This window comes from Eublepharis macularius, chromosome 2 (genome assembly GCF_028583425.1).
Source record: "Eublepharis macularius isolate TG4126 chromosome 2, MPM_Emac_v1.0, whole genome shotgun sequence".
NCBI lineage: Eukaryota > Metazoa > Chordata > Lepidosauria > Squamata > Eublepharidae > Eublepharis > Eublepharis macularius.
Genome location: NC_072791.1, coordinates 154,067,004 through 154,091,287, shown reverse-complemented (window position 1 = coordinate 154,091,287; position 24,284 = coordinate 154,067,004). Strand labels below are relative to the sequence as shown.

Genomic DNA, 24,284 nt, shown 5'->3' with positions numbered 1-24,284 from the left:
CATCTTGGGTTGCTAGCATTTTTCACTGTCTTTGTACATGCATATGTCAACTTTTAAGTTTTTTTTAACCCACACTTTTGTTGATTTCATATTTTTATTCCTAGCTGTGGGCAATGCCACACCCTTCTGCAGATGGGAAGGCCACTTGTCGCTATTAGATATATGTTGGGCAGGGGAGAGAGAGCTGATCTGACAGATATAGGGCACCCTTTCCAGGAAGAGGAGTGTAGTTGACCCACTGCAGCATGGTCATAGCCTATACCTACCTCCTGCTCCTCATTGAAGAGCTCAAACATGTTCTCCATGTCAATAAATGAAGCCTGGATCATTCTGAAAAGGAAAACAGAGCCTCTACTGCAGGACTGACTACCAGGTGGTGGTGGAGTGGGTAAGGGAACTATCCTATTCCCTCACTAGCAAAGGGAGGAGGAAGAAGTGGGAAAGCCATGTATTCACACATCAAATATGGCAATCAATTAGAGCTCAAGCATGAAAGCAAACCCCATCTGTCATGTCTCCCCCACCAGCAAATGCTTCTAAACCATTAACACATGTTCACACTAAATGCTATCACACCTCCTTTGAAACCCTCTCTGATGCTTCAGCAGTGGGAGGGCAAGCCAAAAATCTTGGGAAAAAATAAAGCTTTTCCTGAAAACAAATTTACAATGACCAAGGCAGGGTGGGTTCAGTTTTCAAGCCTGCAATAACCTTTCTAGCATTGAGGTAGTCTTCTGGTTGTTCTCCATTATTGGAGCTGTAAGATATATAAGCCAGAATAATCTATGCAACAGTGAGAGAAACTTTGCCTAGAAAAATGTAGAGGAAAACAACTTGTATAATAATCTCAAGGCTCTGACTGTTAACTATGCTTTGGAGAAACTAACTCCATATTGAGCTCAATATTCTGATAAGTATTAAGATTTTTTCAAACCATTAGCCCACCATGGAGATCAGATACTACCGAGCGATCACAGTAGCATTCCTGAATCAGTGAACTGTCTGTATCTGTGTCATATATGTCTGTCTACATATCTGCCATGAGTATTTTCTGTATTCTGTGCTCTGTACTGATCCTCTGAGAGAATGTGAAGTTGCACATAGGTGGCCTGTTTGGCTGGGAGTTGCTTATCTAACATTTGCCTACTGTGGTGTCTACTTTTGTTTTCGCATCCACTCAAGAATGTGTCCTTGAGTGCTGGCTTGAGAATGGGAAATGAAAATGACTTCATTTTTTGCTTCTTTCCTCCAGTTCTTCTCTCCTCCTGTCTCAAACCCCCTCCCAGCTCTTTCGTGTCAGAATCCTAACCGTCCATATCCTACAGGCAGGAACTTTCCCTATAACTAACCCCTCCAAACCTCTACATGTCATTTCTGCCAATACCATTGTCTGTGTATGCTGATACTGATGGATCTCTAATAAAGTAACTTTAACTCATACACTGGAGTGTGTGCAGTGGAGTACTATGTGGATCTAACTGCCAGAACTTGACATTCTGCACTAGTCTGGAGGTTATGTTTTAATATATTTAGTCCATACAGTCTATTCAATGCTTATTTCACCATATACTTTCATCCTCTTTTGCTCTTCATTTCATTCTGAAAGGTATCTTACTCACAGTGTTTATAATTTGCCTTCTCCCACAGTGTTTATAATTTGCCTTCTAATTTATGAGCATCCTTTTCAGACATGGGCTGTCTTTAAAGACTGTTCAGAAACCTCAACAGGTTTAAAACACCACAGCAAGACTACCAACAGGAATTGATTAAAGTGAACATACCTACCTTACCAGGGAGAACCAATTTGTTTCTGGGTATACATTTATAGCTCTGGTTCTTGCTTTTAACGCTCTAACTGATCTCAGGCCAAGGTGTCTGCAGGATGACCTGCTCCCATACAAGCTTGCTGGACAACTAAGCCATTCAGTACTTTGCTCTGAGCAAGGTGCATGGACACTGGAGGCAGGACTAATTCCATCATTGTATTGCTGAAATCCTCTCCCCGTAACCATTCACCTGTGCCCAATTTGTTAATGTTCCTCATATCCTAGGCTTTTATATCCCAGAATTGCTTTATTCTGGTTTTAGCAGATTCTCATTTTTATAGCTTTTTGTGGTTTCTACCTCAACATATATTCCTGTTCTACATGTGTTTACGTTTGATGCTGTTCTTGACATTCTTTAACAATAGCTCCATTTTACCATTTTATACTAGTCAAAAGATGCTTATTGTTTTTTAAAATGTTTATGCTGCTGTTGTAGTATGCCTGTTTTGATCCAGTTGCCATTTTCATATCAACTTTTAGTTGAGAGTGCAATTTTTTTAACCCCCCCTTAATAATTAATTTAGAAGGGAAATATGAATAGGCAACATCTTCATTTGTTTTCATCTCATTCGCCCCGACAAATTTGTCCCCTTGCTTATGTTACATTTGTAAAGCATCATCACATCCCCCACCAGATTTTTTTTCCTGATTGGCTGAACAGTCCCTAGTCTTATGATGGATTTAAAAAAAATGCCCCCAATCTTTGCTATCAATTGAATTGCCCTTCTTGTTTGACCCACAGTCATCTTACAACACAACGGAACATCAGGGTGGCAGTGCATGGATGAAGATGATTACTCCCACAACATCCCAGTCTGTACCTGTGTTGACAAAGCCTTCCAAATTTCATCAAAACATTCTTCTTTTATACCACACGTTGCTACTTCAAAAAAAGAACATGACTACTTATGAGGTTTGGTGTAGTGGTTAAGAGCGCGGGACTCTAATCTAAAGAACCAGGTTTGATTCCCCACTCTTCCACCTGAAGCTAGCTGGGTGACCTTGAGTCAATCACAGCTTCTAGGAGCTCTCACAGCCCCAACCACCTCACAAGGTGTTTGCTGTGGGGATAATAACAACATACTTTGTAAACTGCTCTGAGTGGGCGTTAAGTTGTTCTGAAGGGCGGTATATAAATCAAATGTTGTTGCTGTTGTTATTATTACCTGTAGTAGGTGCCAAACCAGTTGAGTGGGGTGTACAGCTGGATGATATACGTGCCAAAGAGAACATAATCGCCCACCTGGAGGAAACAGACATGTGGGTCAGAGCCAAAGTGAGGGAGCCTCCCTGTGACACAACATGTGAATGCTTAGGTTATCTCTGTATGTAAGGCTGTGCTCAGTCTTTGAATGGCCTTACCCTTTAATGTGGAGGAAGTAGGAGCTGTATTAACTGTGAGGGAAAGAGATGGGCCTTTGTTCCCCTTGTTCAATTTTTTTCATTGAAAATGAGGTTTAAATATGAGGGAGAAGAAATCCTTGACCTCTGTGTGAATCCATCATTATAACACAATCACCTGTGGCTCTATATGTATGTAGGCAGCTGTGTGTGTTGAAAAATTGAGCCAATTCCTTGAATGAGGACAGATGCATCTCCCAACAGCCCAGTTAGTCCATCATTCCCTTCTATTCCCCTCACACATGGAGGAACTTTTCTTTTTACTCTAGTTATTGCTGACAGATAGATGTGTACTCTGAAAAAAGGCAAATCACAATGTATTCTTTAAAAAAATAATGTATGTCAGTTATGGAATGGGTTGATGAAAGAATTGGTGGGGGGGCGGTTTACTGGAGAAGAGATATAGAGAGACAGAGGTGGTAATCCTCACTTCTTGACCACTGAAAAGTCTTGAGGTTGTGAATCTTTAAAGGAGCAATTACTGTTTTTATAAAATTCAGCCACTGAGGATGCAATCTGAGGAAACAAAGTGACATGGGGGAGAAGGACTTCTTAACCCTCTCCCTTATGGCCATTTTCACAAAGAAAATTGCTACTAACAAAACCTACAAATTTTCTCTACAATAGTGGGAATGATTTTGGCAAGCAAATGGTTTAAGGGTTTAGGGGCCCTATTTCCATCAAGCCAGTCTTTTCCTTTAAATTGCAGCCTCAGTGGTCAGATTTTACAAAAACAAGTACTGCCCCCAAAAGACCTTTTTTCTTTCAAAATCACATGGGCTAGAAACACCTTATTCTAATTTTTTTGGTGTTGTTATACCAGATATTTATCATTTCTTAATTACTCCATTGAAAATTCCAGATTTGGAAAGGATGAATGGAATATTTTTTCAATCTCTTTGTGGAAGGTGGGAGTGACTACCCATTAAATATGCCCCCCAGACAAATTTAATTAAGAGAGTGGGCAAGAAACATGCACAATTCAAACTTAAGGCCTAGTTTAAACTGAAAGCAGCCTAAGAGGCTGCAACCAAAAAGAGAAGAGTACCAAACATGGGGGTGGGACTACATTACTCTCTCTTTTTTGCTACTTCTCCCCTCAAAATTGCAACTCCCAAGCTGCTACCACACCTGCAAGTACCAGACCCTCATATCTCTTTCCCATGATGGGAAGAATAGCAATTTGCATAGGCAATTGTATGCTGGAGAAAACAGGGTTAACATACCTGTAACTTATGTTCATCGAGTTCTTCTGTGCTGACACACATGGGGACTGCGCAGGCGCAGGCCAGCCGCCGGAGAATTTTCTAGAGCTTCCATGGCTCCGAAGGGGCCGTTTGTCGCGCGCCTCAGCGACCGTTTTCCCGCCCAAACGGTCACGTGATCCTCCAGCGACCAACGGCCCCTTCCCTCAGTTCTCCCTTGCCGCCGCTTGACCAACACACCTCAGCCATAACACCTTAAAAACACCAATTTCCGTTACAGCCATCACATTATTGTGCATTGGAGTTCACAGCGGGGTAGGAGGGAGGGTTGTGTGTCAGCACAGAAGAACTCGATGAACATAAGTTACAGGTATGTTAACCCTGTTTTCATCTTCGTTCTTCTGTGCCTCCACACATGGGAGTGTACCAAGCTTCACACAATAAGGAAGGCGGGGGTGAAGTCCAACACAATTTTATTAAGCAAACAAGAACAACAATAAATAGATATGCCTATATACATCTATGTAAAGATACTGTGTAAGGACACATAAATACCCAATATTTACATATATACACACCCCCAGGTACATATATACACACTTTCACTCAAGGGTACCCAACAGGTACGCCAAGAAAGTCATACCAAAACTCCCTCAGGAAAAGAGGGAGTGTAAGACAGCCTTGGCCACAGATACATCCTGCTCCGCATTGACATCAACGGCGTAATGCCTGACAAAGGTGTCTGCAGAGGACCATGTGGCTGCTTTACAAATGTTAACCAGGGGCACCCCCCTGAGGAGTGCCGAAGAGGATGCTTGGGACCGCGTGGAGTGGGCTCTGACATGAAGCGGGCAAGCCACCCCTGCCAGGGAATAGGCCTTGCTAATGGCCGTCACAATCCACCTAGACAGGGTCTGTGAGGAAGCCCTGTTACCCTTGTCCTTGGCCCCAAAACATACAAACAGGTGAGGACAGGTGCGGAATCCCTTCGTCCTATCCAGGTAATAGGCTAGGGCCCTCTTCAAGTCTAGGGAATGAAGGGCCTTTTCCCCTTTAGAGGAAGGTTGAGGAAAGAACGCAGGTAGTGAGATATCCTGCGAGAGGTGGAAGGCGGACACCACCTTGGGCAGGAACCCGAGGCAGGGACGCAGGACCACCTTGTTGGGATGAAACACAAGAAAGGGAGGGTCAGACCGCAGTGCAGACAGCTCACTGACCCTTCTGGCCGATGTGACGACCACCAAGAATGCTACCTTGTAGGATAGCATATCCAAGGGGCATGTAGCCATAGGTTCAAATGGAGACAACATGAGACGTGAGAGCACCAAAGACAGTGACCACTGAGGCACTGGCGCCGACACAGGCGGGTAAAGATTGTACATGCCCTTAAGGAACTGGCGGGATTGTGGGTGAGAAAACACCGTAGCACCCTCAACACGGGTGTGAGCAGCTGATATCGCTGCCAGGTGGACCTTGAGGGAGGACACCTTCAAACCCAGGCCACGCAAGTGGCACAAATACTCGAACACAACCCCCAAGGGACTGCTGTCAGGCACCACCCCTCTGGCAAGTGCCCAGAGCTCAAACCTGCGCCACTTGGCCGCATAAGCGCGCCTAGTGGATGGCCGACGAGCATTCAGGAGGACCCTCTGCACCTCGTCAGTAAAGCCTATCGGGGAGGAACGATCCGCCAAGCCGTTAGGTGCAGCTTCTTGGGATCGTGGTGGACTAGGCTCCCGTTTAGGAGAAGGTCTTGCCGAGGGGGCAGACTCACATACGTCCGTTGGGACATTCGCAGGAGCTTCGGGAACCAAACCTGCCGTGGCCAGAAGGGGGCCACTAGGATGCAGTCCGTCCCGTCCTCCTCTATCTTGCACAGGACCCTGGGAATCAAGGGGAACGGAGGAAACATGTAGTGCAAGCCCTGCGTCCACGTAAACTGGAAGGCATCCCCAATAGAGAGGGGGTCGCTCCCTGCCCTGGAACAGAACGTGTGGGCCTTGGTGGTTGCCGCAGTGGCGAACACGTCTATCACTGGATGACCCCACATCTGGAAGATCGGCCCAACGCACTCTACGTTCAGTTCCCACTCGTGGTCCAGTAAAGGGACCCTGCTGAGGGCATCTGCCCGGGCATTGTCTGACCCAGCCACGTGTATAGCACGGAGCGACACGCCGTTCTTGATAGCCCACTGCCAAGTGAGTGTGGCTTCCCGGCACAGGGCCATGGACACTGTGCCCCCCTGCTGATTCACGTAGTACATGGCAGTCGTGTTGTCCGTCTGCACCAACACCTGACGATTTCTCAGCAGTGCTGTAAGAGACACAAGTGCGAAACGAATGGCCCTTAGTTCAAGCACATTGATATGGAGGGTCTTTTCCCTGTCAGACCAGACATCTTGCACAGACACATCACCACAGTAAGCCCCCCATCCCAACAGAGAGGCATCAGTGGTAACCGTGATGTCATGGTGTTGATACCCAAAAGGGGTCCCCTTAAACAAGTTGTCATCAGACAGCCACCAGTCCAAGGAGGAGAGGATGACCCTCGGGATAGAGAATTTGAGGGACGGAGGGTGCAGCAGAGCATCGTACCTCCGCACAAACCAGTTCTGGAGAGGGCGCATACGCAGCCTAGCGAAAGGCACCACAGAGGTGGCCGCTGCCATATGCCCTAGTAGGCACTGGATAGTGCGCACAGACTGGAATCGGTTCCTTTTAAACATGGACACCAGACCCCTTAGGGACCGAGCCCTCTCCAAGGGGAGCAGGGCCTTACCCTCCACAGAGTCTAACAGTGCGCCAATGTAGGACACCTTGCAGCTGGGCACCAGTTTGGATTTCTCCAAGTTCACCAGGAGCCCCAGGCGTTGGCAAGTGCTAAGTACCAAGCCAATGTCCTGCACCAGCCTAGACTCCGATTCAGCCACGATGAGCCAGTCATCGAGGTACGGAAAGATGGTACAGCCTTCTTCCCGCAGGAAGGAAACCACAGGGGCCACACATTTCGTGAACACTCGTGGGGCAGTGGACAGGCCAAAGGGGAGCACCTTATACCGGAAAACCCTTTGCCGGTAAACAAAACTCAGGTACTTCCTGTGCTCCTTCCGTATGCCCACGTGAAAGTATGCGTCCTTTAAGTCAAGAACCGCAAACCAATCCCCTTGCCTCAGTAAGGCGATCACAGCCGCCAACGTAACCATTTTGAATTTGGTCACCTTGAGGAAGGCATTAAGGCCCCTCAGATCTAAAATGGGACGTAAGCCCCCATCCTTCTTAGGGACCAGGAAGAACCTAGAGAAGAAACCCTTTACAGAGTACTCATAGGGCAATTCTTCCACAGCACCCTTGGCCAAGAGCGACACGATCTCCGCATCCAGCTCGGCCATAGTGTTATTGACAGCTGTCAGGGGTGAACTGCATCTAGGCAGCTCAACAAACTCCAGCCCGTACCCCAGTTCAACAATAGTTAAGACCCATGAGTCAGATGTTATTGACTCCCACTCAGAGAGGAGTGGACTAAGTCTGTCCGAAAAGTTCGGGGATACGGCTGGCGCGACCCGTCAGTACTGCCTCCCGGCGCCCTGCTGGTCTTTCTGCTGGGCCGGTTGCTGTGCCTGACGAGGCTTGAAGGGCCGACGCCTCCTCTGCTGTTGTGCGGGAGGGTAAGGCCGCTGCTGGTAGGCAGGATACTGATGGTAGCCCGGCCGCTGCTGTTGGTATCTGCCCTGGTAGTGGTAAGGGCCGGACCGGGGAGCGTACCGTGACCTGGAGGAGGGCTTGTCCGCTGGAGCCAGACCCAAGGACCGCGCCGTCTGCCTGTCCTCTTTTTTCTTTTTCAGGGTCTCGTCGGTCGATTTGGAGAACAGCGAGTCCCCTTCAAAGGGCATGCTCTCCACCCTGGAACGCACCTCCTGGGACAGGGCCGTAGACCGCAACCAGGAGTGGCGCCTGAGGACCACCGCCGAAGCCATCCCTCTAGCAGCAGTGTCAGCAGCGTAGCTCCCAGCGTTCATTTGCTGTTTAGACAGCCGGACAGCCTCTGTTTGCAGCAGGGACACCACAGCCTTCTGCTCAGGAGGGAGGTCCCGGGTATAGGATGCCAACTTCTCCCAGAGGTACAGCTGGTACCCTGCCATGATGGTCTGGTAGTTGGCAATCCTCAGACCCAGCGAAGCGACGACGTACTGGCGCCTGCCCATGGCATCAAGCTTCTTGCCCTCTTTATCGGCAGGCACCGAGGAGTGACCCGATCGTCGGGGGTTGAATTCCTCTGTGACCAAGGAGGAAGGTGGAGGGTGTTTCACCAACGCCGGCCAGGTGCCCTGCTTAATCTTGTAAAGCTGCTCGATGCGCTTGGATGTTGGAGGTTGATCACAGGGCACCTGCCACACCTTCTCCACAATCTCCTCAATACCCTCGAGCATGGGGAAGCCAACGTACGCCGGATTATCCCCATAGATACGTTTGAGGAGCTTGTCCTTGGTCTGGGGAACTGCCGAAGAGATGTCCATCTCGAGAGCCTTGGCCATCCTTGCCATCTGGTCGGCGTAGATGCGGAGGTCCTCGAATGGCGAGTCCGCAGATGGCACTAGCTCCTCAGCCGGCGATGGTTCGGACCAGGACTCCGACTGGTAGCCGCCAAAGCTCTCCCCATCCTCCTCATCGGAACCGAGCTGGGATTCCGGAACCTGGAGCGGAGGGGGAGCCCACGCCGACCTCGATGTCGAAGGCCTCGGTTCCGACACGGAGAAGCCCGCAGGTGCCCCCTCCCATTGGCAACGGTATGGCGAGGGGAGGTAGGAAGCCTGCCGATGCCGGGATGCAGTGGACCGGACTGATCGGGCACTGTCCCCGGAACCATGCCGCTCACGACCGACCAGAGGTGGAGACGGACGGACAGGCGACGGACGGCTCCGACGAGGAGACGGGCTCGGTTCCAGCCTCGGCGACCGAAGGGCGAGCGATGGTCGGCTCCGACGGTGCGGGCTCGGCTCCGGCCCCGACGAGAATTCCGCGGGCACCGTCTCGAAGGCCATCGGATCCGGCACCTGCACGGAGATGTCTTCTGGCTCCGGGGAGCCCAAGTGAGGGGAAGGCGTGTGAGGAAGCACGATGACCTCCTCCTGAGGAGCGGGACGCGGCGACCGATGATGCTTGGTCTTCTTCTTCTTCTTCGCTGGTTCCAAAGAAGACCTCGGAACCGACGCGCTCCTCGCCTTCGAAGGGGACCTCGGCTTCGACCTCTTAGGCTTCATCGGAACCGATCCGGCCGTCGGTTCCGACCGGGGACTCGGTACCAGGATCCTCGGTTCCGAAGCTGGTCTCGGATCCGACCTGGTAGATGACGCGCTACGGGGCGGCCGCACCGGTCCCTGCGCTGGAGAGGCCGCTCTCGACGCCGAGGCACTCGGGGGACGCGGTTTCGACCCCGACCTCGCGGAGGCCACTGAGCCAGCTCTGGAATGCCGTTCGGCAGAGGGGCTTGGGCCGGCCTTGGAGGAGGGCAACGGAGCGCCTCCGGACATGACCTTCTGCCACAGGGAGGAGTTCAGTCGGGCCTTGCGCTCCTGCCGGGCCTTGCTGGTGAAGCCCTGGCAAATCTTACAGGCCGTCACATTATGGGTCTCCCCCAAACAGAACAGGCACAGTTCATGGCCATCGGTCTTGGCCATCTTCGTGTGGCATTGGAGGCAATGCTTGAAGAGAGCCTTTGAGGCCATCTTCAGGGGCACGCGAAAGGAAGGTCAAAAACAGTCCGAGTCAAATTACCGAGTCCACAACAAAGTCCAAAACGAGATCCGAAGAATAGTCGAGGTCACGAAGTCCGAAGTCAAAAGCCAAGCAATCAGTCAGAATAAAGCACGAAGCACAAAAAAGCACAGAGCAACGAAGCTCACGTTCTCTCCAAGCGGCGGCAAGAAGAGAACTGAGGGAAGGGGCCGTTGGTCGCTGGAGGATCACGTGACCGTTTGGGCGGGAAAACGGTCGCTGAGGCGCGCGACAAACGGCCCCTTCGGAGCCATGGAAGCTCTAGAAAATTCTCCGGCGGCTGGCCTGCGCCTGCGCAGTCCCCATGTGTGGAGGCACAGAAGAACGAAGATGAATGACTGAAGAGTCATGAACACTCTCCTTGGCTGCTTTTCCTCTGTCCAGAACACCAGCTTGCAAAATATGCTTTTAATTTTCAAACAAAGAAATGTGGAGGTAGTAAGAGAGAACTCCATTTAGCCTCCTCCCTGATAAACCTGTCCCTTGCTTGTACCACTCTAGACAGCAGATGGGCAAAGCAATCAGTTCCATAAGCCACAGCCTGCAGTATAAAGTGGTAAGACCCACACACAAATCTACCACCTTGGTGAGATTTCATCTGGATGATGTAATTGTATTTAAAAGCAGCGGCAGAGAAGAAAGGTTTGGGTTGGGACCATAGTTCTGGAGCAGGATGTGTTTGTGTGTTAATCCTTTTTCCTCCTGCCATTTTCTGGGCAGAAATCCTCCCCACTAGCTGCTATTAGTCCCAGTAGGGAAAAAGACAGGTGCTCATATTGTACCTGTCATTTCCCCTACCAGGTACCCCAGGGAATGGTAGCAATACAGTATTTACTCAAATGCAAGACTAGATTTTTCCAAGTATGCCATCAAAAAAAGAGGGTCATCTTACATTTGCACACAATAGTTATGTCCAATACTAAAAAACTTTATTCAGCAACATTTTTAGGAAGAGGGTCTAATTTATATTTATCTTCCTTTTGAGTTAATACAGTAGCCACCTAGGAAGTGGAGCAATAGAAAAGAGTTTGACTATTCTGTCCCAGCATCACACACCTGACCCAAATGATCCCCCCACACTGCTTTTAATATCAAACATATGTCAGGAGATCCTGCCACAAACCTCCAGTATTGCACCTAGCTGTATCCCAAGAATTAGGCCACACTATACCCCAAGCAGAGATCAGGAGTACTGCAAACTTAGCTCTAGATAATTCATGCAAAGTGGCCTCAGAGTTGCTAGCTAATCAGTCTTGGGGTAAGGGATGGACAGGATTTCTTTCTGAAATATCAAAAATTGTGAGCAAGCACACCTAATTATGAAACCCATATGAAACATCATCCCAAATAAAAGTTTATTGTATGCAACTTAACTTCATGTACAGGGTTTCTTATGAGCAGACATATTTTTCTTGGCATTTTGAATGGTGTAATAGTTAGTGTCAAAGGACAAGGAAGACCTCGGTTCAAATCCCCACTCTGTCATGAGGCTCACTGGGTGAGTTTGGGCCAGTCATTCCCTCTCAGTATAACCCACCTCATAGGCTTGTTGTGAGGACAAAATGGGGGAAGGAAGAACCATGTATGCTGCTCTGAGCTCCCTGGAGGAAGGGTGGGATAAAAATGTAGATAGACAGAAAGGCATTTCACCATGTTTCATGTTCCTGTAATTCATATTTAGCCATTCTTCCTTAATTTCAGAGGAAAAGGCCCACATGTTGTATCTTATACTACATCTCTTTTCTACCTCCTCCACTGATGTTTTTTCTAGAAGTCTCCTTAAAATTTCCTTCATCTCTTTGTCTCCTACCCACACCATCCGGATTCCACTCTGTGTGGGAATGTGTGTTTTCACATCTGGAATACCAACTCTAAGCCCGCTGGTCTCTTCTTCTGATGTTGGTGGAAACCAGCTCCCATTTGGTGGTGTCCCCCCCTCCCAGCTCAGATCTCTTAATTGGTGACAAACCTTTTCCAGTCTTTGCTCTTGTTTGTGATTCCTTTTGTTCTCATAAAAAGGCCAGTTTCCCAATCTGTTTCTGTTTTAATCTTCTGCACCCATAGCTGCCCATTATTCTCAGTGGTTTGAGTCTACCATCATTGCTGAACTCAGCGAACACTTATTAGCTTTTGTGAAGCAGTCTCAGAAACAGAAAATCTTACATCCCCTCCCCCCTTTTCTTCTCACAGTTTAATCTGGCAGCTTTCCTTAACCTTTCCTCATGGCTCTTGTGTCGCAAGCTGTTCCATTCCCTCAGATCTTGTCAGAGCATCTCTCATTTGTGTTCCTAATGGAATGAGACACATTGCACATATCCTAAGGCTGCCCAGCAGGTACTACACACTGACAAATGTGTGTATCTATATGTTATACAGGTCATCCTATAGATTCAGAACTAGTGCATGGGCACAAGGGGGCAGCTGAAAGAGATTCTGACTGGCAGTTACAACACTGCATACAGTGGTTCTCCATGTATACCTAATCCCCTTGCGTGGAGAATTTCCAAGTCAATGCTAGACTACCTGGATAAAGCTGGCAGTGGTGAGGAACTCTCCAAGCAGTGGGGGAAAAGGTCCATGTGGTTAGCTGGTCTACATGCTGTGGCCTCTGCTTTGCCTGTGGTACGCATGTGGCTTTAACTTGCGAGTTCCTTGTAGTAAGAGATACCCAAATCACTGATGTCTCAGGCACTGCAGCAGCCACAGACTTACCTGGAGCTTCTTCACAGACACATAGTTGGCACAGAGTAAGGAGCCAATCAACAGCCCTGCACTGATCACCATGTTCTGGGTTTGGTTCAACAATCCCAGAGATGCATTGACTTTCCATTCCGATACCTGTCAAGACAGAGGGAGAAGGAGCTCTATAGCTTACACAGAGCACCTAGCAAGTCCTCCACCCCTCCATCCTTTATAGAATGTTGCATTAAATATTAGAACTCTATCTCATGGTAAGATAACCTTTATCAGTCACACACAGAGGCATCCCACATATCTTAAGTTCCAGTCTTGCACCAGTTTGGTGTAGTGGTTAAGAGCACGGGACTCTAATCTGGAGAGCCGTGTTTGATTCCCTACTCCTCCGCTTGAAGCCAGCTGGGTGACCTTGGGTCAGTCACAGTTCTCTGGAGCTCTCTCAGCCCCACCTACTTCACAGGGGATAATAATGGCATACTTTGTAAACTGCTCTGAGTGGGCATTAAGTTGTCCTGAAGGGCAGCATATAAATCAAATATCATCATCATCATCAAATTTGTAGGTCAAAGTAACACTTGGGGAACAGCACTTCTCCTACTTACACCAAAAGATGTCCTAGACTGTAAAGCGTCTTCCCCCTTTGTCTGCCTTGATAACAGGATGCCTGTCCAACTTCTCCCTCAGCTTAAAGTGCAGCCAGTTTTGGGTGCCTTTATTACTTGCACACAGTGATCAGAAGTCGAGTTGTGGATCCTACTCACTGCCAGCTTGAGAGAACAACATGCCAGCATCAGGGAATTCCTGGGGACCACTCAGGCTCCCACTGCTTGTTATCAGGACCTTTTGGATGCAAAGTTGCCCTTCCACACATTTATTTGTAGTGATTTTTCTCTACAGGAATTGCAGGAACTAGGATCATTCTCTATCCTCCGACCTCCAGCCTGCTATGAGTGTGCATGCTGTGCACTGAAGAGAAGGAGCAGCCTAATGAACAAATTTTATCACCCTCCCTCTCTACCAAGGTTGTATAAGAAAGAAATGTGTCTGCCACCCAGTGATCCCTTCCCTACCTGGTATTTGAGGATGGCATCATTGAAGCGGTTAGCTTCATAATTCTCTGCATTGAAATATTTTACCTGCAACAGACCATAATACATGTCAGTAACCAGACTTGGTTTTCTTCATTCGAAAGCAGTGCCATCCAGCTCCTCTGCGAACAACAAGAGCCATTAATTAAACCTGGGGCTCAGCTCTCATCCAGAAGGCAGACCTCACCCAACCACCAACCTCCTCTCCCCTTCTCCACCTCCCCAACAGCCTCAGTATGGATTCTGTGTACCGTCTCAAAGTTGAGAAGGGAATCAAGAGCTCGAGATTTAGCCTGGTTGTCAAGAGTATTCATGTCACGGCGATATTTTGTCCGCCACTCAGTGATTAAGATGGTCAGGGCTGCATGAAAAGAGAGAGAGCCAGAGTCATTACAACAGCTGACAAACTCACAAAGCCATACCTGAAACCTCCTCTGTTCTCCGCACACTCATTAGTGTTTTAAAAAACCTGCACCAGATAAACAAAAATAGTTTAAAAACCTTCCACCACAGTAACCTAAATTCCACACTCAGAAGTTCTCCCAGTGAAACCGCTGTACATTATTCAAATCAAGTGTATTTGCATGTTTGCTTATTTTGCTTAATTTACTCTCCTCATGTCTCAGAGATGCATGAAGTAGACTGAAACTCCTGTGCAGCCACCCTTTCCCCCACTTCACAGTATGTTCTATATTGCCTACAATATCGTCAAACTATCTTCATAAAGGCTAGAAACTTGCTTTGTTAATTTAAAAAAGGGAAACAACCCTTAGATTCTTTGGATGCAGAACTCTGCACTTCATATTATATTCTGCACTCACACAGTAACAGAGTGCAAACCGTAGGACGCTGCTTGTCTGCTCATCATGTCCTGACTGCACAGAGACAATATTCAACTTTCTCTGGGCTGCCTCATGAGGGGGGGTTTCTTGTGAGTGTGCGCTCAGATAAAAATTTATTCCCCAAATATAAACCACTGGCAAGCAGCCTAATTTATCTATTTTAATGGGGTAAGTATATTAACACTACAAAAAACAATTATGCTGTTCTAGTCTTATACTATCATTTCACTGAGTATTCCAACACAAAAGGAATGGAGACCATTTTCTCAGCTAGCTGCACCGACATGTAAACTATTCCTTCAATGCAATCTATCAATCTATACATCTTGCCAATATCTAGACTTGGATCCCATGAACAAGTTCCATACATGTTAGATAGTCTCTGTCATGGAGCATGTTTCCTCTTCTGCTAAAATTTAAATTCCCACAAAATTAATGGTTATAAATGAGATTGTGCAAACAGAGGTTTTAGCAACAGAGTAAATGCACTCTGTGTTAGAGTCTATGTAGCGTTCATGAATAAGATCCAACTCTTAGATTTTAATTAACCAAATCTCTGATGTTGATGTAACATCATGGTGATGATCTGGTAAGGGTTTAGCAGTAGCTAAAAGACGTTGCAACAATAATTCAATATCTTCTTTAAAGCCATTTTTCTAATAATCCAAAAGGAAAATTAGTGCATCAAATTTTAGACTGGCGCTATTTATTTGAAATATAATCCCTTCAATTTACATCCGTTAAACCTGAACTCTACCATACGTGATAAAATCTGTTGAATTAGCATGACATTTCCAACAATTAAAAGCATCTGTTCCAAGGATCTCTAACACTGCAGGTGTAATATACTTCTGGCATTCATTATCTGATTTATATTCTGCCCATTCTCCAAGCAGTTCAGGGTAGTCCCCATCCATTTTATCCTCACAGCAACCCTGTGAGGTAGTCTAGGTTGTCTCTTCCCTATCCCTGGTCCTGTCAACCAGATGTGTGCTGTAAGTTCCATGCTCAGAAATTCATTCCCAGGCACACAGAGGCCCAATTTGGACAGGAACTGTGATATCCAAGGACAAAAAACTTAAGCAGTTTCCCCTACCCCATGAGCTATTTTCTTGACCTGAAATGGCCCTGGGGAGATGCTATTCGATCCATTGGGGGAACCTGCAGGCAGCCCATCAGCACACAGACATTCCCTCAATGCAGCATGCCATGGTCCCAGTGTGAATCAGGAAATTAAGTTCAGAGCACAGAATTCCTAGCACACATCTGGTTGATTGGGGTGGATGGAAAGATAACATCGTGGATAGTTATGTTCTCAGAGACAGTGATTGACTCAAGTCACCCAGTAGCTCCATGGCAGAGGTGGCAATTTGAACCCATTTCTCTCCAGTCATAGCCTAAATCTCTAATCACTACACCACACTGGCTCTGGTATACCACCTCATACGAACTGGTATATTTTACAACTTGTGTCTGAATTGTAGATTTTGGGGTAAAGAAACACATTAATGGAACCTGATCTTGACTAGCTTGGGTGTTCTGGCTATAACAAGCTGCATGGATGCAGCACAATAAATGGTGCCATTCATTTGTATAATGTTTTTTTTTTTATTAACTACATTAACTAACAATACAAAGGAAAGGAAGGGGAATAAGGGAAGGGAAGAAAAAAACATTTGTATAATGTTATTGCGAGTAGCTTCCTGGGTACAAAAGGGGCATATAGGAAGACCACCCCTTTCACACTCACACCTCCCCTCAACCTATAACATCTCTCATGGGTTCTCACGACCTCAACATCCCACAACATGCCAATGCATCACACCCCAGTACACCCTCTCTTCATCCCACCGTCAATGCAATTTTCTTTCTAGTGCCAGAGTACTAGGCAAATAAAGCAGCTGAAAATGGTCCACAGGCATTCTTTCCCCAGGCAAGTGAGGCAGCAGCCCCCTCCCCCATTAACTTCCTCCATTCCATCCCCATCTAACACTCACTGAGATACAGGACCATACAGATGAAGATGATGAGGCCGAACCAGGCGCTGAAGATTGTCGTGAAATACACAATAGCGATGATGATATCAGCTACAGTGGGGAAGATGCTGAATACGATGTAGCTGCAAGACAGGAGGGCGGGGAGAGTCAGGACACATGATAAGCAAGACCCTGTCACCACCATCACCACCTCCCAGGACCAGCAGGGGAACACACAGCTGCCGGTGCTCTGACCAAGGTTGACCAAGGTCAATGGGATGCCTCACTAGATGGACATGCCCCTGTACCTGAGCAGGTTGTTGATGCTGCTAGTGCCCCTATCAACGCTGCGCAACACCTCGCCCGTCTTGCGCCCCAGGTGCCAGCGAAGGGAAAGACCATGAAGGTGCCTGAAGAGCTTCACCTGGACTTCACGGTTAGTAAACTGCTGCACCCGAATCCAGAGGAAGGTACGCAAGTTGCTAACAAAACCAGTAGAGCCTAAGGAAAGAAAGGATATGTATGTGTGTAAGAGCCAGTTTGGTGTAGTGGTTAAGAGCAGTGGGACTCTAATCTGGAGAACCAGGTTTGATTCCCCACTCCTTCGCTTGAAGCCAGCTGGGTGACCTTGGATCAGTCACAGCTTCTGGGAGCTCTCTCAGCTCCACCCACCTCACAGGGTGATTATTGTAGGAATAATAATAGCATGTTGTAAACTGCTCTGAATAGGTGTTAAGTTGTCTTGAAGGGCAATATATTAATCAAATGTTCTTCTTGTTCTTGTCCTTCTTGTTCTTGTCTGGGTCCAGTAGCACCTTAAAGATTTCTCCCATTTCCACCATAAATGGGATCTGTAATCAAGACAGAGCTGGCAAATGACCTCTAGAACTTCAGGACTTCAAGTCTCTAGAGCCCAATGAATTTCTGAATTCTGCTGTTCCAGCTAGACATAGGTTGCTTTTCTACTGAGTTCCATGCTTCCTAACATAATTCCTCAGAGCATGGTAATGGACACCAGCCCCACTATGGATAGATACTTTGGTACTGGAGGCAAAAACCCCAAATTCTTCCCCCCTTGACTTCACCACAACAGTGGTAATACATTCTAATTACCATAATAAACTAAATACATGACAATTTGTTTGCTCTTCATCAGTATCCCAAAATCTGTTGCTTGAGGAGGCGCTCTCCATCCTGCCTCATCATTGAGTCAGTCCTGGTTACAAGGCACAAAGGTGGGGAAGTTCTCCCCCACAGGGTAGAAATCCACCACAGAGTATTAAATCATGTTCCTAATACATGAAGTTGATGGGAGGGGCCGTGGCTCACTGGTAGAGCCACGTGAGTCGCGCACAGAAGGTTCCAGGTTCAGTCTCTGGCATCTCAAGCAGCCAGTGTTGGTAAAGATCCTGTGTGAAACCCTGGGGAGCCACTGCCAGTCACAGTACACAATACTGAGCTAGACTGACCAAAGGCGTGACTTGTTATTAAGCTGCTTTAAATATACATGAGCTGACATGCAGGAGATAACGCTTGCTCTCTTAGTATCCAATTTGTGCTTTATGATCATGTGTGTGGATGTGCACGCACACACAAATACGTAGTTTACTGAGTGGGGTGAAGTATGCCAGCAGTGCCACAGGTGTAAGTGCTAGATGAAACCAGCATTCACAGCCAGGTGTGTCAAGGAAGCCACATTGTGCTGTAGCTTGCCAGCCAACGGAGATGTATGAGCTTCCTTCCTGTGAGGCTGGAGTACATGGTCTGTGAAGTCTTTACTTATTGAGTAGGGGGTGAGGAAGAGGCAGCAAAGAAACAGATTTGGCTCAAAGGAAAATTATTGCTTTTCTTATAGGAGGCAGGAAGGCTAGAAATGTTGAAAAAGCATAAGTAGATGGGGAGGAAAAGAATGGAGAATGAAACACACAGCTGTGTGCGCACACATTACACACACAACACAAACTCACCAGCACCTCCTCCCTGGAGGAACTTGAGGGTTGAGAAGATGAAAACAGTCTGGACCAGCATATGCCAAGTAGCCCCTTCTGTGAGCTCGTTCACTGGGGGACAGGAGACAAGAGTCAGTATGAAGCCTTTCCTAAGCCACGTTCACCTCACCAGACTTGTGCCTCTATTACCAACTGACTTCCCAGCTCCCATTCTCATTGCCCGTATCAGGTCTTGACTTAGGCTCCTTGCATCTTTCTGAAGTTTCTGTGCAGGGGCACATTAGTTCCATGGAATAAAAGAAACCATACAGATATCACACAAAAAATTTGTGAACACCCACAGTGACAAAAGAGAAGCCTTAAAAATAGGCTATCAAAATATGTTCAACATGTGTGGTAAAGTAAAATTAAAAAAATGTGTGATGGAAAGGCTGTCCTGAGGTCTACAGGCTGCTCCACCCCTCAGCCCCAGGCATGCGTTAGGTTTAATAGACTTCAGCTTTGCCCCCATGGGAGAACTGATGGGGTGTCATAATTTCTGATGAAAACTGGTTTTACCATAGAGTTTTTACAAATCCTAGAGTGTTCCAGGACACCACATCCAGTTTTCACTAGGAGTGCCATCAGTGCATCAGCATGATGCCAGTGCACACCCCTATTGCCCCACACCTATTTCCTCCTGTCACCAATTCAGGCACCAGCAGGCAAGATACTGGGTTGCTGGGAGATCTCCCACTATAGCAGGAGACTTGGAGATCCCATGTGTACACTCAGGGTTAAGAAAATGGTGTGGGGAGGGGGATGGCTCCATGTGCACCACAGGCATAATCTGAATAAAGCATCATGTACCTAAGAATTACAGTTGCCAACCTACAGGAGGGGCCTGGAGGTCTCCTGGAATTACAACTTAACTCTGGACCCAAGAGATCAGTTCACTTGAAAGAAATGGCAGTTTTGGAGAGTGGAGTCTATGGCATCAGTATGATGCTGGGCTCCCTCCCTTTCCAAAAGTCCACCCTCTCCAAGCACCACTACCAAATCTCCAGGAATTTCCAAAGCCAGAGCTGGCAACACTATTAGGAATTTAGGTAAACCGCAACTCATATCTGACTGTTACATGGGACACTGGGTGAGGAGGACTGTGGATCTAACCAGTGTTCTTTACAAAAGAGGCTAAACCAACCTTGACAGATCAGTGGTTTGACTCAATGTGAGGCAGCCTTATGTGCTCATGCACATAAGAGCCCCGTGGCACAGAGTAGTAAGCTGAAGACTGCAGCCCAAGCTCTGCTCACAACCTGAGTTCGATCCTGACAGAAGCCGGGTTCAGATAGCCAGCTCAAGGTTGACTCAGCCTTCCATCCTTCCGAAGTCAGTAAAATGAGTACCCAGTTTCCTGGGGGTAAAGTGTAGATGACTGGGGAAGGCAATAGCAAACCACCCCGTAAACAATCTGCCAAGAAAACGTCGTGATGCGACGTCCCCCCACCCCCCATGGGTCAGTAATGACTTGGTGCTTGCACAGGGGACTACCTTTACCTTTTTTATGTGCTCACGCAGGAACAACAATACAGACAGTCCAGGCAGCTGCCTAAGACAGGAACGTTCAAGAGCTGCCGTTTTTGAAGCTATGCACAAATCTCATACCACTTCTAACACGGTTCGCCCTAAAGCTGCATCTGGAATCCTCTGAGATGTCTAGAACCCAACGCCCCTCACTATGTCTCCTTCCTGTCCTTTGTAGGGGTACCGTCAGCTGTGGAGAGACCTCAGGCAACACACTTTAATACTGAGATGATGCTACTTAAAGAGTAGCACAGGGCAGAAACAGACTCAACAAGATCTTAGAGTCCAGGCCATGCAGGACTAAATGGCATAGGTCAGAGATTAGAAGAAAACTATAATAATAATAACATTCCATTTATATAACGCCCTTCAAGACAACAGCCACTCAGAGCAGTTTACCAAGTATGTTATTATTATCCCCACAGCAAACATCCTGTGAGGTAGGTGGGCATGAGAGAGCTCCTAGAAGCTGTGACTGACCCAAGGTCACCCAGCTGGCTTCAAGCGGAGGAGAGGGGAATCAAACCCAGTTCTCTAGATTAGAGTCCCGCACTCTTAACCACTACACTAAACTGGCTCTCTAGGATTATCTCTTGAATTCCTGCCAAAGAATCAATTCTGCTTTGCCTGTATGGCTGTGTGCACAAGGAAGTACAAGGAAGTTTCCCAAAAAGTAGGCTGATGTAGTTCTCCTACCCTGAATCTCCTAACCTATGTGCTATGCAGCCCTGGGGGAAGAAAGGGCCACCGTGGATGGGAGGGTGGTATTCTGATTGGGGCACTGGCAAATGCATGAACGAAATTTCCTGGCAGTTTTTAAATGAAAACAGCTGCTATGTGGAACCCCAATTTAGATTGGGAATACAGTACAAGAGAGATGGGGTTTAAGCTCCTCCCTCCCAGGAGTTTTGGCAACCAACCTTTCTCCCCGCTGGTATTAGTGCTAGAAGTGAAAAAAGGCAAGCCAAGAGAATGAGCCTGTTGTTTTCCCGTCCCAAAGATAATAAAAGCGCAGAAAAGGTGGTTTTGTAGGGGAGAACCATAAGTGTAAGGGGTGGGATACTGGCTAACCTCCATATCTTGTCGCACAGCGGTCTTTATCCAAATTGAGAGCTCCATGGCTGCTATTTCCTATTTATCAACCTATGTAGCACATGTTTATCATACCCTTCCTCCATGCTCAGGATACATACATGTTCTTCTTTCCAATTTTACCCCCACACTGAACTGAAGAGAGGTTGGGCTGAGCAAGAGTGACTGGTCCAAGAAACCCTAGAGAACTTCATGGCTGAGTGGGGATTTGAACTCATTAACCCCAAAGTTCCTGGTCTGACATGCTAGCCACTATACCGCACTGCCTCTATTTTAAAAGGCTGGGAAGATTTGATCATGGACCTTCCAGCTTCTCTAGGGCACCTTTCATCATCATTGATGGAAGGTGATTATTAGGCAGACCACAGTTCTGTGAGAGAGAATGGCCTCCTGCCAGTTGGTGTCTGAAACTGGTGATTTCTTGACAATGACCTTGGATCCCCTTTCTCGAGCTCCACCAGGCCACTCCAGCACAAAAGTGTCACTCCTTGGGCTAAATCCTGCTCTCCTTATGCAAGTCACTCCACTGACAGCTCTCCCTTGCATACCTCATACTCACCCTGTCCCACAACCCCACACTTTCCTTCACTTGGAGGAATAGTGGTAGGACTCTCCTTGCATCCTTTGTTCTCGTCCAAGGAACCACACAGCAACAAAGATTCCACACACACACCCCAACCCCCTGCTGGGCTGCTGTGAGACCAGGCGAGGTGCACAAAAGCTCCTTGTTTGTTTCCCGCCAGCGGCACTTTGCTGGGTAATCCTAACTGGCAGGGTGGGTGACCCCATCTGGGAGTGCCTCTGTTTTGCCTTTCATTCCTCCTGTGTGTGTGGGGGGGGCATCCTCCTCCTCTTTACCCAGTACATGAGGGAGAGTGTTAATCTGCCCTGTTCCCAAGCATAGGTTAAAAAACAGATACTCTTGTGCACGGAGAAAATACAGGCCCCCTGGGAGGAGAACTGATGAACATAGGTGACTGTGAAATAATGCCCACCACTCCATATCACTAATAATATACCCAACGCAACCTTCTATTGAGCTTGCCATGGGGAGGTCAATCATTATTACTTCCGTTTTTCAATATGGGGAATGGAGGCTCCGCCTGAGTGACAGTGAATTTGGCCAAGTCCACAAAATGAGCCCATGGCAGACACAGGGCCTCAATGCAGATCTTTCAGTCTGCATCCCAGATCCAAATGCCAACTTTCCTTTGCCTTCACCACAACTCCTTATATGGCACAACACAGAAAGCAAGACGATCCTTTAAAGCAGGACAATACTTTGTCGGCTTCTGTGTTCATGTTGTGGTCACTAGCTTGGCAGAAACACTGACCAGGAAGCAAGTCTAGCAAACAGCATACCTGTCCATAACACAGGGCTTAAAATAGTATGGCTGGTCTTAGCTGTACAAAAACATCTTGTATACAACAGCATCCAAGAAATTATTGCAAGGTTGTGCAAGGGAAGGCTACAGATAACTCTAAAACTCCCTTGCATATTCAGACCTAGAAGAACTAATCTATAAGTTAAACATTAACAAAGTCCTCATATCCAGATAGCATTTGCCTAGCTTGGGAATTCTTTACTGGCTCAAACTGCACAGGTGGGTTCCCTCCATGGAAACTGACAGGCAGCTGGAGGGCTCTTCCCACATAACTGACCTATAGAACTCACTGCCGGAGCATGTTGCCACCGCCTGCAGTATCAATGACTTTTTAAAAAGGATTAGGTGACCATAAGGAGGTAATCAGTGGTTACTGCCCATGACAACTGAAACCACAGGTGCACTTTCAGGAATATTATCCCTAGGACTGTCAGACGCTGGGTATTAATGCAAACATAAGCCTCTCCTGCTGGCAAATGCAGGATGCTGAACTGGATGGACCAATAGTCTGACCCAGCATGGCTATTATACTTAAGCCCTCCCCCTACCACTGTAGCAAGTATGACCTCAGGCCATAAGACAGACAGAAACAACAGCCAGACATGCCTAGATGGGGGGGGGGGGGGAGAAATCTGGTTAAGACTTGGAGGGTATAGCCTCTTCAGGTAAGATCTTGTGGAATCTCTCTGTCCAGCAGCTGCTTAGCATGTAGGACAGAGCATCCCTCCCTCCCAGCTCCATTCATTCCCACTGAGCAATTTGGTATGCAGTTCGCAATCCTGTTCTTCCCGCCTGCAATGACTCTTTTGTAAAGTCTAAAAGTCAAGGCTGAAAGGCAGGTCCAGAGTCCATCCTCCCCTATTCAGACACCTCTCAATAGCTGCCCTGAGCTGGCACTCGCACCGCCCACCAGGGCATGGGAACCTGGCACACACCAGCAGCTTTGAAAAACAAAGAGAAGGCCCCCCTTGCAGGCTGTCCCCCACCCCACACACACCATCCTGGAGCAGAGCACAGAGTTGGGATAAGACTAAACGGGATAAGAGGTCACAACAAGGCTCAGGACAGAAGACCTGGGGCAAATCACTGGGAGACCTGAGAGAGCCACTACACCCTCCTTGAGCCAGCGGCAAGGAAAAGAGACAATGCCAGCTGAGAGACTCAGTGGCTTTGCAGATTCATCTGGGAATTAAACTGAGCATTATTAAATATGATCTAGACCAGAGAAGAGAGGTGCTGGGAGGTATTCAAAACACTCAAGATGGACATAGCACATGTGCAGGAGGCTGGAGTGTGCCTGAAGGGGGTCTATGGAGAGGAGGGATGGGAGAAGGGAGAGCAAGGAGGTAGGAGCAAGGTCATGGCGCATCAGAGGATGTCTTTGCTGAAGAACTGGGCCGTCAAAAATAACTCAAAGGATAACCATTTGAGCCATTTTAGACTTTACACAGAAAGAGGTGGAAACCAGCTCCTCAGGGAGCAAGCT

General features: G+C 47.6%; 1 protein-coding gene across 3 annotated transcripts in view; it reads right to left on the bottom strand.

Moving 5' to 3' along the window:
- The window catches only part of ABCB6 (ATP binding cassette subfamily B member 6 (Langereis blood group)), a 45,558-nt gene that overhangs the window by 10,395 nt on the left and 10,879 nt on the right, over positions 1-24,284 (bottom strand). For all 3 annotated transcript variants that reach the window (XM_054971284.1, XM_054971283.1, XM_054971285.1), the window contains exons 5-12: positions 18,774-18,866; positions 17,115-17,307; positions 16,828-16,949; positions 14,240-14,349; positions 13,971-14,036; positions 12,916-13,041; positions 2,993-3,069; positions 267-330 (exon numbers count right to left, since the gene is read on the bottom strand). In XM_054971284.1, the coding sequence (XP_054827259.1) occupies positions 267-330; positions 2,993-3,069; positions 12,916-13,041; positions 13,971-14,036; positions 14,240-14,349; positions 16,828-16,949; positions 17,115-17,307; positions 18,774-18,866 (851 nt within the window). The remainder of the gene's footprint in view (positions 1-266; positions 331-2,992; positions 3,070-12,915; positions 13,042-13,970; positions 14,037-14,239; positions 14,350-16,827; positions 16,950-17,114; positions 17,308-18,773; positions 18,867-24,284) is intronic.